General features: G+C 66.2%; 1 protein-coding gene across 1 annotated transcript in view; it reads left to right on the plus strand.

Annotated features, from left to right (window-relative positions):
- Positions 1-15,813, plus strand: part of LOC137361459 (NACHT, LRR and PYD domains-containing protein 3-like) — a 170,367-nt gene extending 154,554 nt beyond the window's left edge. The window contains exons 9-10 of the mRNA XM_068026321.1: positions 3,829-3,999; positions 15,675-15,813. Of these exons, the coding sequence (XP_067882422.1) occupies positions 3,829-3,999; positions 15,675-15,813 (310 nt within the window). The remainder of the gene's footprint in view (positions 1-3,828; positions 4,000-15,674) is intronic.
- Positions 15,814-16,049: the final 236 nt, after the last annotated feature.

Below are 16,049 nucleotides of genomic sequence, written 5' to 3' on the forward strand. Positions count from 1 at the left end.
GCTCTCTGCCCGCTTCCCCCCTCGCTCTCTGCCCGCTTTCCCCCCTCGCTCTCTGCCCGCTTTCCCCCCTCGCTCTCTCCCCGCTTCCCCCCGTCGCGCTCTCCCCGCTTCCCCCCGTCGCGCTCTCCCCGCTTCCCCCCGTCGCTCTCTGCCCGCTTCCCCCCCTCGCTCTCTCCCCGCTTCCCCCCCTCGCTCTCTGCCCGCTTCTCCCCCTCGCTCTCTGCCCGCTTCCCCCCTCGCTCTCTGCCAGCTTCCCCCCCTCGCTCTCTGCCCGCCTCCCCCCCTCGCTCTCTGCCCGCTTCCCCCCCTCGCTCTCTCCCCGCTTCCCCCCCTCGCTCTCTCCCCGCTTCCCCCCTCGCTGTCTGCCCGCTTCCCCCCCTCGCTCTCTGCCCGCTTCCCCCCCTCGCTCTCTGCCCGCTTCCCCCCCTCGCTCTCTGCCCGCTTTCCCCCCTCGCTCTCTCCCCGCTTCCCCCCGTCGCGCTCTCCCCGCTTCCCCCCGTCGCGCTCTCCCCGCTTCCCCCCGTCGCTCTCTGCCCGCTTCCCCCCCTCGCTCTCTGCCCGCTTCCCCCCCTCGCTCTCTCCCCGCTTCCCCCCGTCGCTCTCTTCCCGCTTCACCCCCCCCCGCGCTCTTCCCGCTTCACCCCTGTCCCCGCTTCCCCCCCTCCCCCTTCCCCCTCGCTCTCTTCCCGCTTCCCCCCTCCCTCTCTCTCCGCTTCCCCCCTTTATAATAATTGGGTATCTGACACTGTCAGTTACTATTAATATCAGTAATTGTGTTATTAATAAACACTGTGCATTATTATTAGTATCAGCAATGGTGTTATTACTAAGCACTACATATTACTCTAGTAGTAACACCATCAGTAATAATGTTATTAATAAACACTGGGAATTTACTCTGATTCCTGTTATTTCTCCACCTTTGATGCCAGGCTGGTAGAAAACAATCTCAGCTCTGCATCATCTCGCATCTACTCGGCAGACTTCCGAGTAACTACTGTCTGAGGAACCCGGACTGTAAAATACAGAAATTGTGGTAAGTTCTAATCGTATATTAATTGTATATTAATAGTGTGCAGGTAGTGGGCAGTAACTGGGGTTTCACTTGAGCAAATATAAAGAGGCACTTATTGATCCTGTGGTGTGGTTGAGTGAGGAGGTGTATGTTTGTAATGCTGAACTCTAAATTAATGTAAGACTGAGTAAGGATTAGCTCCAGTAATATTCTTCACCAACTGGATTTCCAGAGTAGAATATGGTAACAGAGAATGGTCCCCTCAAGGTGAAGGGCGAAGGTTATGAAAAAAATGGCTGCGTTTGCTGAAAATGTAACCACCAGGTGGCACTGCACTGGCACATGTGTAAATACAGCCTGCTGCACTGAAACGTCACTGTCTGCGGTGTTCGGGTAGCTGCCAGGACTAAAGATGGAGCTGTTCATATAATCACAGAAAGGCAACTGAAACACATGGCAGCACATAATGGCTGGACAGGGAGCGGGGTGTGTGGGGGGGATGTGAGGTGGGAGCGGAGAGAGGGAGGGCTGGGGCAGAGGGCGACCAGAGTGAGGATGGTGGATGAGGAGCGGGGATGGGGGGAGTGGGGATGAAGAATGAAGAGGGGTGGGGAGAGGGGAGCGAAGAGCGGGGTGGGGAGTGAGCGGGAGGAAGCAGGGAGTGAGTGGCCTGCAGTTAGTGGCCGGGGGCTGGGGAGAAGGTGTGCACACTCGCACCCACCGCCACCAAGTTCTTCAGGCTACTCCCGCCCCCACCCCCTCCCCCCACTGCTTACCCCCCTCGCTCTCCCCCCACTTACTCCCCCCGCTTCCCCCCTTCGCTCTCCCCCCGCTTCCTCCCCTCGCTCTCCCCCCGCTCGCTCTCCCCCCGTATCCCCCCCTCGCTCTCTGCCCGCTTCCCCCCTCGCTCTCTGCCCGCTTGCCCCCTCGCTCTCTTCCCGCTTCCCCCCCTCGGTCTCTGCCCGCTTCCCCCCCTCGCTCTCTGCCCACTTTTCCCCCTCGCCTTCTGCCCGCTTCCCCCCTCGCTCTCTGCCCGCTTCTCCCCTCGCTCTCTCCCCGCTTCTCCCCCTCGCTCTCTGCCCGCTTCCCCCCCTCGCTCTCTGCCCGCTTCCCCCACTCGCTCTCTGCCCGCTTCCCCCCCTCGCTCTCTGCCCGCTTCCCCCCCTCGCTCTCTGCCCGCTTCCCCCCCTCGCTCTCTCCCCGCTTCCCCCCCTCGCTCTCTCCCCGCTTCCCCCCTCGCTGTCTGCCCGCTTCCCCCCCTCGCTCTCTGCCCGCTTCCCCCCTCGCTCTCTGCCCGCTTTCCCCCCTCGCTCTCTCCCCGCTTCCCCCCGTCGCGCTCTCCCCGCTTCCCCCCGTCGCGCTCTCCCCGCTTCCCCCCGTCGCTCTCTGCCCGCTTCCCCCCCTCGCCTTCTCCCCGCTTCCCCCCTCGCTCTCTGCCCGCTTCTCCCCCTCGCTCTCTGCCCGCTTCCCCCCTCGCTCTCTGCCCGCTTGCCCCCTCGCTCTCTTCCCGCTTCCCCCCCTCGGTCTCTGCCCGCTTCCCCCCTCGCTCTCTGCCCGCTTTTCCCCCTCGCCTTCTGCCCGCTTCCCCCCCTCGCTCTCTGCCCGCTTCTCCCCCTCGCTCTCTGCCCGCTTCTCCCCCTCGCTCTCTGCCCGCTTCCCCCCCTCGCTCTCTGCCCGCTTCTCCCCCTCGCTCTCTGCCCGCTTCTCCCCCTCGCTCTCTGCCCGCTTCCCCCCCTCGCTCTCTGCCCGCTTCCCCCCCTCGCTCTCTCCCCGCTTCCCCCCCTCGCTCTCTCCCCGCTTCCCCCCTCGCTGTCTGCCCGCTTCCCCCCCCTCGCTCTCTGCCCGCTTCCCCCCTCGCTCTCTGCCCGCTTTCCCCCCTCGCTCTCTCCCCGCTTCCCCCCGTCGCGCTCATGCCCGCTTCCCCCCTCGCTCTCTGCCCGCTTTCCCCCCTCGCTCTCTCCCCGCTTCCCCCCGTCGCGCTCTCCCCGCTTCCCCCCGTCGCGCTCTCCCCGCTTCCCCCCGTCGCTCTCTGCCCGCTTCCCCCCCTCGCTCTCTCCCCGCTTCCCCCCCTCGCTCTCTGCCCGCTTCTCCCTCTCGCTCTCTGCCCGCTTCCCCCCCTCGCTCTCTGCCCGTTTCCCCCCCTCGCTCTCTGCCCGCTTCCCCCCCTCGCTCTCTGCCCGCTTCCCCCCCTCGCTCTCTCCCCGCTTCCCCCCTCGCTCTCTCCCCGCTTCCCCCCTCGCTGTCTGCCCGCTTCCCCCCCTCGCTCTCTGCCCGCTTCCCCCCCTCGCTCTCTGCCCGCTTCTCCCCCTCGCTCTCTGCCCTCTATCCCCCCTCGCTCTCTCCCCGCTTCCCCCCGTCGCGCTCTCCCCGCTTCCCCCCGTCGCGCTCTCCCCGCTTCCCCCCGTCGCTCTCTGCCCGCTTCCCCCCCTCGCTCTCTGCCCGCTTCCCCCCCTCGCTCTCTCCCCGCTTCCCCCCGTCGCTCTCTTCCCGCTTCACCCCCCCCCGCGCTCTTCCCGCTTCACCCCTGTCCCCGCTTCCCCCCCTTCCCCTTCCCCCTCGCTCTCTTCCCGCTTCCCCCCTCCCTCTCTCTCCGCTTCCCCCCTTTATAATAATTGGGTATCTGACACTGTCAGTTACTATTAATATCAGTAATTGTGTTATTAATAAACACTGTGCATTATTATTAGTATCAGCAATGGTGTTATTACTAAGCACTACATATTACTCTAGTAGTAACACCATCAGTAATAATGTTATTAATAAACACTGGGAATTTACTCTGATTCCTGTTATTTCTCCACCTTTGATCCCAGGCTGGTAGAAAACAATCTCACAGCTTCTTGCATCGAAGATCTCGCATCTGCTCTCAGTACAAACCGATCACTGACGGATCTGAACCTGAATTATAATAAACTGGGAGATTCAGGAGTGAACCTACTGTCTGAGGCTCTGAGGAACCCGGACTGTAAAATACAGAAATTGTGGTAAGTTCTAATCGTATATTAATTGTATATTAATAGTGTGCAGGTAGTGGGCAGTAACTGGGGTTTCACTTGAGCAAATATAAAGAGGCACTTATTGATCCTGTGGTGTGGTTGAGTGAGGAGGTGTATGTTTGTAATGCTGAACTCTAAATTAATGTAAGACTGAGTAAGGATTAGCTCCAGTAATATTCTTCACCAACTGGACTTCCAGAGTAGAATATGGTAACAGAGAATGGTCGCCTCAAGGTGAAGGTCGAAGGTTATGAAAAAAAGGCTGCGTTTGCTGACAATGTAATCACTCGGTGGCGCTGCACTGGCACATGTGTAAATGCAGCCTGCTGCACTGAAACGTCACTGTCTGCGGTGTTCGGGTAGCTGCCAGGACGAAAGATGGCACTGCTCAACTAATCACAGAAAGGCAACCTAAACCCATGGCAGCACACAATCGCTGGACAGGGAGCGGGGTGGTGGAGGGGGTTATGGGGGAGAGCGGAGAGAGGGAGGGGTGGGGCAGCGGGCGACCAGAGTGAGAATGGTGAGTGAGGAGCGGGGGGAGTGGGGATGGAGAACAAAGAGGGGAGCGGAGAGGGTGCTGGGGAGAGAACGGGAGGAAGCAGGGAGTGAGTGGCCTGCAGTCAGTGGCCGGGGGCTGGGGAGGAGGAGGGCACACTCGTACCCACCGCCACCATGTTCTTCAGGCTGCTCTCTCCCCGCTTCCCTCCCTCACTAACTCCACACTTCTCTCCCCCTGCTCTTAGCCCACATCCCCCCCTCTCTCTCCTCACTTCACCTATGCTCGCTCTCCGCTAACCCCCCTCCCTCTCTCCCTGCTTCCCCCCTCCCAACCTCCCTGCTTCCCCCCTCCCTCTCTCCCTTTTTCCCCCCTCCCTCTCTCCCTTCTTCCCCCCTCCCTCTCTCCCTGCTTCCCCCCTCACTCTATCCCCGCTTCCCCCCTCACTCTATCACCGCTTCCCCCCTCACTCTATCCCCGCTTCCCCCCTCACTCTCTCCCCTCTTCCCCCCTCGCTCTCTGCCCTCATTCCCCCCTCACTCTCTGCCCTCTTTCCCCCCTCGCTCTCTGCCCTCTTTCCCCCCTCGCTCTGTGCCCTCTTCCCCCCTCGCTCTGTGCCCTCTTTCCCCCTCGCTCTCTGCCCTCTTTCCCCCCTTGCTCTCTGCCCTCTTTCCCCCTCGCTCTTTCCCCTCTTTCCCCCCTCGCTCTTTCCCCTCTTCCCCCCTCGCTCTCTCCCCTCTTTCCCCCCTCGCTCTCTCCCCTCTTTCCCCCCTCGCTCTCTCCCCTCTTTCCCCCCTCGCTCTCTCCCCTCTTTCCCCCCTCGCTCACTGCCCGCTTCCCCCCCCTCGCTTTCTGCCCGCTTCCCCCCCCTCGCTTTCTGCCCGCTTCCCCCCTCGCTCTCTGCCCGCTTCCCCCCCTCGCTCTCTGCCCGCTTCCCCCCTCGCTCTCTGCCCACTTCCCCCCCTCGCTCTCTGCCCGCTTCCCCCCCTCGCTCTCTGACCGCTTCCCCCCCTCGCTCTCTGACCGCTTCCCCCCCTCGCTCTCTGACCGCTTCCCCCCCCCTCGCTCTCTGACCGCTTCCCCCTTCGCTCTCTCCCCACTTCTCTCCCCTCGCTCTCTCCGTGCTTCCACCCTCCCCACTCTATCCCTGTTACCCCCCTCGTTCGCTCCCCGCTACCCCCTCCCTCTCTCCCTGCTTCCCCATCGCTCGCTCCCCACTTGCCCCCTCGCTCCCTCCCCGCTTCCCCCTCGCTCTCTCCCCTCTTACCCCGTCGCTTTCCCCCGACTTGCCCCCTCCCTCTCTCCGTCGCTTCCCCACCCCCCCTCTCTCCCTGCTTCCCCCCTCCCTCTCTCCCTGCTTCCCCCCTCCCTCTCTCCCTGCTTCCCCCTCCCTCTCTCCCTGCATCCCCCCTCCCTCTCTCCCTGCTTTCCCCCTCCCCCTCTCCATGCTTCCCCCTCCCTCTCTCCCTGCTTCCCCCCCTCCCTCTCTCCCTGCTTCACCCCTCCCTCTCTCCCTGCTTCACCCCTCCCTCTCTCCCTGCTTCACCCCTCCCTCTCTCCCTGCTTCCCCCCTCCCTCTCTCCCTGCTTCCCCCCTCCCTCTCTCCATGCTTCCCCCCTCCCTCTCTCCCTGCTTCCTCCGTCCCTCTCTCCCTGCTTCCCCCGTCCCTCTCTCCCTGCTTCCCCCGTCCCTCTCTCCCTGCTTCCCACCTTCCTCTCTCCCTGCTTCCCACCTTCCTCTCTCCTTGCTTCCCTCCTCCCTCTCTCCCTACTTCACCTCTCCCTGCTTCCCCCCTCCCTCTCTCCCTGCTTCCCCCCTCCCTCTCTCCCTGCTTCCCCCCTCCATCTCTCTCTGCGTCCCCCCTCCCTCTCTCCCTGCTTCACCCCTCCCTCTCACCCTGCTTCACCCCTCCCTCTCTCCCCTCTTCCCCCCTCACTCTCTCCCCTCTTCCCCCCTCACTCTCTCCCCCTTCCTCCCTCGCTCTCTGCCCTCTTTCCCCCTCTCGCTCTCTGCCCTCTTTCCCCCCTCGCTCTCTGCCCTCTTTCCCCCCTCGCTCTCTGCCCTCTTTCCCGCCTCGCTCTCTGCCCTCTTTCCCGCCTCGCTCTCTGCCCTCTTTCCCCCCTCGCTCTCTGCCCTCTTTCCCCCCTCGCTCTCTGCCCTCTTTCCCCCCTCGCTCTCTGCCCTCTTTCCCCACTCGCTCTCTGCCCTCTTTCCCCCCTCGCTCTCTGCCCTCTTTCCCCCCTCGCTCTCTCCCCTCTTCCCCCCCTCGCTCACTGCCCGCTTCCCCCCCTCGCTCTCTGCCCGTTTCCCCCCCTCGCTCTCTGCCCGCTTCCCCCCTCGCTCTCTGCCCGCTTCCCCCCCTCGCTGTCTGACCGCTTCCCCCCCCTCGCTCTCTGACCACTTCCCCCCCTCGCTCTCTGACCGCTTCCCCCCCCTCGCTCTCTGACCGCTTCCCCCCCTCGCTCTCTGACCGCTTCCCCCCCTCGCTCTCTGACCGCTTCCCCCCCTCGCTCTCTGACCGCTTCCCCCCTCGCTCTCTCCCTGCTTCCCCCCCTCGCTCTCTCCCCACTTCTCTCCCCTCGCTCTCTCCGTGCTTCCCCCCCCACTCTATCCCTGCTACCCCCCCTCGTTCGCTCCCCGCTACCCCCACGACCTCTCCCTGCTTCCCCATCGCTCGCTCCCCACTTGCCCCCTCGCTCCCTCCCTGCTTCCCCTTCGCTCTCTCCCCTCTTCCCCCGTCGCTTTCCCCCGACTTGCCCCCTCCCTCTCTCAGCCGCTTCCCCCCCTCTCCCTGCTTCACCCCTCCCTCTCTCCCTGCATCACCCCTCCCTCTCTCCCTTCTTCCCCCCCTCCCTCTCTCCCTGCTTCCCTCCTCCCTCTCTCCCTGCTTCCCCCCTCCCTCTCTCCCTGCTTCCCCCCTCCCTCTCTCCCTGCTTCCCCCCTCCCTCTCTCCATGCTTCCCCCTCCCTCTCTCCCTGCTTCCCCCCTCCCTCTCTCCCTGCTTCCCCCCTCCCTCTCTCCCTGCTTCCCCCCTCCCTCGCTCCCTGCTTCCCCCCTCCCTCTCTCCCTGCTTCCCCCCTCCCTCTCTCCCTGCTTCCCTCCTCCCTCTCTCCCTGCTCCACCCCTCCCTCTCTCCCTGCTTCACCCCTCCCTCTCTCCCTGCTTCCCCCCTCCCTCTCTCCCTGCTTCCCTCCTCCCTCTCTCCCTGCTTCACCCCTCCCTCTCTCCCTGCTTCCCCCCTCCCTCTCTCCCTGCTTCCCCCCTCCCTCTCTCCCTGCTTCCCCCCCTCCCTCTCTCCCTGCTTCCCCCCTCCCTCTCTCCCCGCTTCCCCCCCTCGCTCTCTCCCCTCTTCCCCCCTCCCTCTCTCCCCTCTTCCCCCCTCCCTCTCTCCCCTCTTCCCCCCTCCCTCTCTCCCCGCTTCCCCCTCCCTCTCTCCCCTCTTCCCCCCTCCCTCTCTCCCCTCTTCCCCCCTCCCTCTCTCCCCGCTTCCTCCCCCCTCCCTCTCTCCCCGCTTCCTCCCCCCTCCCTCTCACCCCACTTCCCCCCCCTCGCTCTCTCCCCGCTTCCCCCCCTCGCTCTATCCCCGCTTCCCCCCTTCACTCTATCCCCGCTACCCCCCCTCTCTCCCTGCTTCCCCCTCGCTCTCTCCCTGCTTCCCCCTCGCTCTCTCCCTGCTTCCCCCTCGCTCTCTCCCTGCTTCCCCCTCGCTCCCTCCCCGTTTCCCCCTCGCTCCCTCCCCGTTTCCCCCTCGCTCCCTTCCCGCTTCCCCCCTCGCCTCCTCCCCGCTTCCCCCTCGCCTCCTCCCCGCTTACCCCCTCGCCTCCTCCCCGCTTCCCCCTCGCTCTCTCCCTTCTTTCCCCCCCCCGTCGTTCAACCCCCGCTTGCCCCCTCCCTCTCTCCCTTCTTCCCCCCCTCCCTCTCTCCCTGCTTCCCCCCTCCCTCTCTCCCTGCTTCCCTCCTCCCTCTCTCCCTGCTTCCCTCCTCCCTCTCTCCCTGCTTCCCTCCTCCCTCTCTCCCTGCTTCCCCCCTCCCTCTCTCCCTGCTTCCCCCCTCCCTCTCTCCCTGCTTCCCCCCTCCCTCTCTCCCTGCTTCCCCCCTCCCTCTCTCCCTGCTTCCCCCCTCCCTCTCTCCCTGCTTCCGTCCTCCCTCTCCCTGCTTCCGTCCTCCCTCTCTCCCTGCTTCCGTCCTCCCTCTCTCCCTGCTTCCGTCCTCCCTCTCTCCCTGCTTCCGTCCTCCATCTCTCCCTGCTTCCGTCCTCCCTCTCACCCTGCTTCCCCCCTCCCTCTCTCCCTGCTTCCCCCCCTCCCTCTCTCCCCGCTTTCCCCCTCCCTCTCTCCCCGCTTCCCCCCTCGCTCCCTCCCAGCTTCCCCCCTCGCTTCCTCCCCGCTTCCCCCCTCGCTCCCTCCCCGCTTTGCCCCTCGCTCCCTCCCCGCTTCCCCCCTCCCTCTCTCCCCGCTTCCCCCCTCCCTCTCTCCCCGCTTCCCCCCTCGCTCCCTCCCCGCTTCCCCCTCCCTCCCTCCCCGCTTCCCCCCTCCCTCTCTCCCCGCTTCCCCCCTCCCTCTCTCCCCGTTTCCCCCCGCCCTCTCTCCCTGCTTCCCCCCCTCCCTCTCTCCCTGCTTACCCCCTCCCTCTCTCCCTGCTTCCCCCCTCCCTCTCTCCCTGCTTCCCCCCTCCTTCTCTCCCCGCTTCCCCCCTCCCTCTCTCCCCGCTTCCCCCTCCCTCTCTCCCCGCTTCCCCCCTGCCTCTCTCCCCGCTTCCCCCCTCCCTCTCTCCCTGCTTCCCACCTCCCTCTCTTCCCGCTTGCCCCCTTGCTCTCCCCCCACTTCCCCCCCCTCACTTTCCCCCCGCTTCCCCCCCTCACGAACTGCACACTTCTCTCCCTCTGCTCTTACCGCACTTCCCCCTCCCTCTCTCCCCTCTTCACCTACGCTCTGTCCCTGCTTCCCCCCTCACTCTATCCCCGCTTACCCCCTCGCTCTCTCCCCTCTTCCCCCTCCCTCTCTCCCTGCTTCCCCCCCGCTCTCTCCCCTCTTCCCCCCCGTCGCTCTCCCCCCGCTTGCCCCCTCCCTCTTTCCCTGCTTCCCCCTCCCTCTTTCCCTGCTTCCCCCTCCCTCTCTCCCTGCTTCCCCCTCCCTCTCTCCCTACTTCCCCCTCGCTCTCTCCCCTCTTTCCCCCCTCGCTCTCTCCCCGCTTCCCCCCCTCGCTCTCTGCCCGCTTCTCCCCCTCGCTCTCTGCCCGCTTCCCCCCCTCGCTCTCTGCCCGCTTCCCCCCCTCGCTCTCTGCCCGCCTCCCCCCCTCGCTCTCTGCCCGCTTCCCCCCCTCGCTCTCTCCCCGCTTCCCCCCCTCGCTCTCTCCCCGCTTCCCCCCTCGCTGTCTGCCCGCTTCCCCCCCTCGCTCTCTGCCCGCTTCCCCCCACTCTGCCCGCTTCCCCCCCTCACGAACTGCACACTTCTCTCCCCCTGCTCTTACCGCACTTCCCCTCCCTCTCTCCCCTCTTCACCCCTACGCTCTGTCCCTGCTTCCCCCCCTCACTCTATCCCGCTTACCCCCTCACTCTATCCCCGCTTCCCCCCCTCACCTCTCCCCTCTTCCCCTCACTCTCTCCCCTCTTCGCCCCTCACTCTCTCCCCTCTTCCCCCTCACTCTCTGCCCTCTTTCCCCCCTCCCTCTCTGCCCTCTTTCCCCCTCACTCTCTGCCCTCTTTCCCCCTTGCTCTCTCCCGCTTTCCCCCTCGCTCTCTCCCCTCTTTCCCCCCTCGCTTTCTCCCCTCTTCCCCCCTCGCTCTTTCCCCTCTTTCCCCCCTTGCTCTCTCCCCGCTTTCCCCCCTCGCTCTCTCCCCTCTTTCCCCCTCGCTTCTCCCCTCTTCCCCCTCGCTCTTTCCCCTCTTTCCCCCTCGCTCTTTCCCCTCTTTCCCCCCTCGCTCTTTCCCCTCTTTCCCCCTCGCTCTTTCCCCTCTTTCCCCCCTCGCCCTCTCCCTCTTTCCCCCCTCGCTCTCTCCCCTCTTTCCCCCCTCGCTCTCTCCCCTCTTTCCCCCCTCGCTCTCTCCCCTCTTTCCCCCTCGCTCTCTCCCCTCTTTCCCCCTCGATCTCTCCCCTCTTTCCCCCCTCGCTCTCTGCCCGCTTCCCCCTCTCGCTCTCTGCCGCTTCCCCCCTCGCTCTCTGCCCGCTTCCCCCCTCGCTCTCTGCCCGCTTCCCCCCTCGCTCTCTGCCCGCTTCCCCCCCTCGCTCTCTGCCCGCTTCCCCCCTCGCTCTCTGCCCGCTTCCCCCCCTCGCTCTCTGCCCGCTTCCCCCCCTCGCTCTCTGCCCGCTTCCCCCCCCTCGCTCTCTGCCCGCTTCCCCCCCTCGCTCTCTGCCCGCTTCCCCCCTCGCTCTCTCCCCTCTTCCCACCTCGCTCTCTCCCCTCTTCCCCCCTTGCTCTCTCCCCTCTTTCCCCCCTCGCTCTCTGCCCTCTTTCCCCCTCGCTCTCTGCCCTCTTTCCCCCCTCGCTCTCTGCCCTCTTTCCCCCCTCGCTCTCTCCCTCTTTCCCCCTCGCTCTCTCCCCTCTTTCCCCCCTCGCTCTCTCCCCTCTTTCCCCCCTCGCTCTCTCCCCTCTTTCCCCCCTCGATCTCTCCCCACTTTCCCCCCTCGCTCTCTCCCCGCTTCCCCCCCTCGCTCTCTGCCCGCTTCCCCCCCTCGCTCTCTGCCCGCTTCCCCCCCTCGCTCTCTGCCCGCTTCCCCCCCTCGCTCTCTGCCCGCTTCCCCCCTCGCTCTCTGCCCGCTTCCCCCCCTCGCTCTCTGCCCGCTTCCCCCCCTCGCTCTCTGCCCGCTTCCCCCCTCGCTCTCTGCCCGCTTCCCCCCTCGCTCTCTGCCCGCTTCCCCCCTCGCTCTCTGACCGCTTCCCTCCCTCGCTCTCTGCCCGCTTCCCCCCCCTCGCTCTCTGACCGCTTCCCCCCTCGCTCTCTGACCGCTTCCCCCCCTCGCTCTCCGACCGCTACCCCCCCCTCGCTCTCCGACCGCTTCCCCCCTCGCTCTCCGACCGCTTCCTTCTCGCTCTCCGACCGCTTCCCCCTCGCTCTCCGACCGCTTCCCCCCCTCGCTCTTTCCCCGCGTCCCCCCTCGCTCTCTCCCCACGACCCCCCTCGCTCTCTCCCCGCGTCCCCCCTCGCTCTCTCCCCGCTTCCCCCCCTCGCTCTCCGACCGCTCCCCCCCTGCTCTCTCCCCGCGTCCCCCTCGCTCCCTCCCCGCGTCCCCCCTCGCTCTCTCCCCGCGTCCCCCTCGCTCTCTCCCGCGTCCCCCCTCGCTCTCTCCCCGCGTCCCCCTCGCTCCCTCCCCGCGTCCCCCCTCGCTCCCTCCCCGCGTCCCCCCTCGCTCCCTCCCCGCGTCCCCCTCACTTTCCCCCCGCTTCCCCCCCTCACGAACTGCACATTTCTCTCCCCCTGCTCTTACCGCACTTCCCCCTCCCTCTCTCCCCTCTTCACCTACGCTCTGTCCCTGCTTCCCCCCCTCGCTCTCTGACCGCTTCCCCCCCCTCGCTCTCTGACCGCTTCCCCCCCTCGCTCTCCGACCGCTTCCCCCCCCGCTCTCCGACCGCTTCCCCCCCTCGCTCTCCGACCGCTTCCCCCCTCGCTCTCCGACCGCTTCCCCCCCTCGCTCTCCGACCGCTTCCTCCCCTCGCTCTTTCCCCGCGTCCCCCTCGCTCTCTCCCCGCGTCCCCCCTCGCTCTCTCCCCGCGTCCCCCTCGCTCTCTCCCCGCGTCCCCCCTCGCTCTCTCCCCGCGTACCCCTCGCTCCCTCCCCGCGTCCCCCTCGCTCCCTCCCCGCGTCCCCCCTCGCTCCCTCCCCGCGTCCCCCTCGCTCCCTCCCCGCGTCCCCCCTCGCTCCCTCCCCGCGTCCCCCCTCACTTTCCCCCCGCTTCCCCCCTCACGAACTGCACATTCTCTCCCCCTGCTCTTACCGCACTTCCCCCTCCCTCTATCCCCTCTTCACCTACGCTCTGTCCCTGCTTCCCCCCCTCACTCTATCCCCGCTTCCCCCCCTCACTCTCTCCCTCTTCCCCCTCACCTCTCCCTCTCCCCCCTCTCTCTCTCCCCTCTTCCCCCTCGCTCTCTGCCCTCTCTCCCCCCTCACTCTCTGCCCTCTTTCCCCCCTCACTCTCTGCCTTCTTTCCCCCCTCGCTCTCTCCCCTCTTTCCCCCCTCGCTCTCTCCCCTCTTTCCCCCCTCGCTTTCTCCCCTCTTCCCCCCTCGCTCTTTCCCCTCTTTCCCCCCTCGGTCTTTCCCCTCTTTCCCCCCTCGCTCTTTCCCCTCTTTCCCCCCTCGCTCTTTCCCCTCTTTCCCCCTCGCTCTCTCCCCTCTTTCCCCCTCGCTCTCTCCCCTCTTTCCCCCCTCGCTCTCTCCCCTCTTTCCCCCCTCGCTCTCTCCCCTCTTTCCCCCCTCGCTCACTGCCCGCTTCCCCCCCTCGCTCTCTGCCCGCTTCCCCCCCTCGCTCTCTGCCCGCTTCCCCCCCTCGCTCTCTGCCCGCTTCCCCCCTCGCTCTCTGCCCGCTTCCCCCCCTCGCTCTCTGCCCGCTTCCCCCCCTCGCTCTCTGCCCGCTTCCCCCCCTCGCTCTCTGCCCGCTTCCCCCCCTCGCTCTCTGCCGCTTCCCCCCCTCGCTCTCTGCCCGCTTCCCCCCCTCGCTCTCTGCCCGCTTCCCCCCGTCGCTCTCTGCCCGCTTCCCCCCGTCGCTCTCTGCCCGCTTCCCCCCTCGCTCTCTGCCGCTTCCCCCCTCGCTCTCTCCCCTCTTCCCCCCTCGCTCTCTCCCCTCTTCCCCCCTTGCTCTCTCCCCTCTTTCCCCCCTCGCTCTCTGCCCTCTTTCCCCCCTCGCTCTCTGCCCTCGTTCCCCCCTCGCTCTCTGCCCGCTTCCCCCCCTCGCTCTCTCCCCTCTTCTCCCCTCGCTCTCTCCCCTCTTCCCCCCTCGCTCTCTCCCCTCTTCCCCCTTGCTCTCTCCCCTCTTTCCCCCCTCGCTCTCTGCCCTCTTTCCCCCTCGCTCTCTGCCCTCGTTCCCCCCTCGCTCTCTCCCCTCTTTCTCCCCTCGCTCTCTCCCCTCTTCCCCCTCGCTCTCTCCCCTCTTCCCCCTCGCTCTCTCCCCTCTTTCCCCCCTCGCTCTCTCCCCTCTTTCCCCCCTCGCTCTCTCCCCTCTTTCCCCCCTCGCTCTCTCCCCTCTTTCCCCCCTCGCTCTCTCCCCTCTTTCCCCCCTCGCTCTCTCCCCTCTTTCCCCCCTCGCTCTCTCCCCTCTTTCCCCCCTCGCTCTCTCCCCTCTTTCCCCCCTCGCTCTCTCCCCTCTTTCCCCCTCGCTCTCTCCCCGCTTCCCCCCCTCGCTCTCTGCCCGCTTCCCCCCTCGCTCTCTGCCCGCTTCCCCCCCTCGCTCTCTGCCCGCTTCCCCCCCTCGCTCTCTGCCCGCTTCCCCCCCTCGCTCTCTGCCCGCTTCCCCCCCCTCGCTCTCTGCCCGCTTCCCCCCCTCGCTCTCTGCCCGCTTCCCCCCTCGCTCTCTGCCCGCTTCCCCCCCTCGCTCTCTGCCCGCTTCCCCCCTCGCTCTCTGACCGCTTCCCCCCCTCGCTCTCTGACCGCTTCCCCCCCTCGCTCTCTGCCCGCTTCCCTCCCTCGCTCTCTGCCCGCTTCCCCCCCCTCGCTCTCTGACCGCTTCCCCCCCCTCGCTCTCTGCCCGCTTCCCTCCCTCGCTCTCTGCCCGCTTCCCCCCTCGCTCTCTGCCCGCTTCCCCCTCGCTCTCTGACTGCTTCCCCCCTCGCTCTCTGACCGCTTCCCCCCCCTCGCTCTCTGACCGCTTCCCCCCCTCGCTCTCTGCCCGCTTCCCTCCCTCGCTCTCTGCCCGCTTCCCCCCCTCGCTCTCTGACCGCTTCCCCCCCCTCGCTCTCTGCCCGCTTCCCTCCCTCGCTCTCTGACCGCTTCCCCCCCTCGCTCTCCGACCGCTTCCCCCCTCGCTCTCCGACCGCTTCCCCCCCTCGCTCACTGCCCGCTTCCCCCCCTCGCTCACTGCCCGCTTCCTCCCCTCGCTCACTGCCCGCTTCCCCCCCTCGCTCTCTGACCGCATTCCCCCCCTCGCTCGCTGACCGCTTCCCCCCCTCGCTCTCTGACCGCTTCCCCCCCTCGCTGTCTGACCGCTTCCCCCTCGCTCTCTGACCGCTTCCCCCCCTCGCTCTCTGACCGCTTCCCCCCTCGCTCTCTGACCGCTTCCCCCCCTCGCTCTCTGACCGCTTCCCCCCCTCGCTCTCTCCCTGCGTCCCCCCTCGCTCTCTCCCTGCGTCCCCCCTCGCTCTCTCCCTGCGTCCCCCCTCGCTCTCTCCCTGCGTCCCCCCTCGCTCTCTCCCTGCGTCCCCCCTCGCTCTCTCCCTGCGTCCCCCCTCGCTCTCTCCCTACGTCCCCCCTCGCTCTCTCCCTGCGTCCCCCCTCGCTCTCTCCCTGCATCCCCCCTCGCTCTCTCCCTGCGTCCCCCTCGCTCTCTCCCTGCTTCCCCCTCGCTCTCTCCCTGCTTCCCCCCTCGCTCTCTCCCTGCTTCCCCCCTCGCTCTCTCCCTGCTTCCCCTCGCTCTCTCCCTGCTTCCCCCCTCGCTGTCTCCCTGCTTCCCCCTCGCTCTCTCCCTGCTTCCCCCCTCGCTGTCTCCCTGCTTCCACCCTCGATCGCTCCCCGCTTCCCCCCTCGCTCTCTCCCGCTTCCCCCCCTCCCTCTCTCCCCGCTTCCCCCCCTCGATCTCTTCCCGCTTCCCCCCCTCGATCTCTTCCCGCTTCCCCCCCTCCCTCTCTCCCTGCTTCCCCCCTGCCTGCTTTCCCCCTCCCTCTCTCCCTGCTTTCCCCCTCCCTCTCTCCCTGCTTCCCCCCTCCCTCTCTCCCTGCTTCCCCCCTCGCTCTCTCCCTGCTTCCCCCCTCGCTCTCTCCCTGCTTCCCCCTCGCTCTCTCCCTGCTTCCCCCTCGCTCTCTCCTGCTTCCCCCTCCCTCTCTCCTGCTTCCCCCTCGCTCTCTCCCCGCTTCCCCCCTTCCCTCTCTCCCCGCTTCCCCCCCTCGCTCCCTCCCTGCTTCCCTCCTTTATAATAACTGGGTATCTGACACTGTACATTACTATTAATATCAGTAATAATGTTATTAATAAACACTGGGGATTTACTCTGATTCCTGTTATTTCTCTATCTTTGATCCCAGGCTGGGACGAAACAATCTCTCAGATTCTTGTATCGAAGATCTCGCATCTGCTCTCAATACAAACCGATCACTGACGGATCTGGACCTGAATAATAATAAACTGGGAGATTCAGGAGTGAACTACTGTCTGAGGCTCTGAGGAACCGGACTGTAAAATACAGAAACTGGAGTAAGTGCTAATTATATATTAATTGTGTTCAGGTAGTGGGCAGTAACTGGGGTTTCACTTGAGCACATATAAAGAGACACTTATTGATACTGTGGTGTGATTGAGTGAGGAGGTGTATGTTTGTAATGCTAAACTCTAAATTAATGTGAGACTGAGTAAAGATTAGCTCCAGTAATATTCTTCACCAACTGGATTTCCAGAGTAGA

This window comes from Heterodontus francisci, unplaced genomic scaffold, assembly GCF_036365525.1.
Source record: "Heterodontus francisci isolate sHetFra1 unplaced genomic scaffold, sHetFra1.hap1 HAP1_SCAFFOLD_106, whole genome shotgun sequence".
In the NCBI taxonomy this organism is placed as follows: domain Eukaryota; kingdom Metazoa; phylum Chordata; class Chondrichthyes; order Heterodontiformes; family Heterodontidae; genus Heterodontus; species Heterodontus francisci.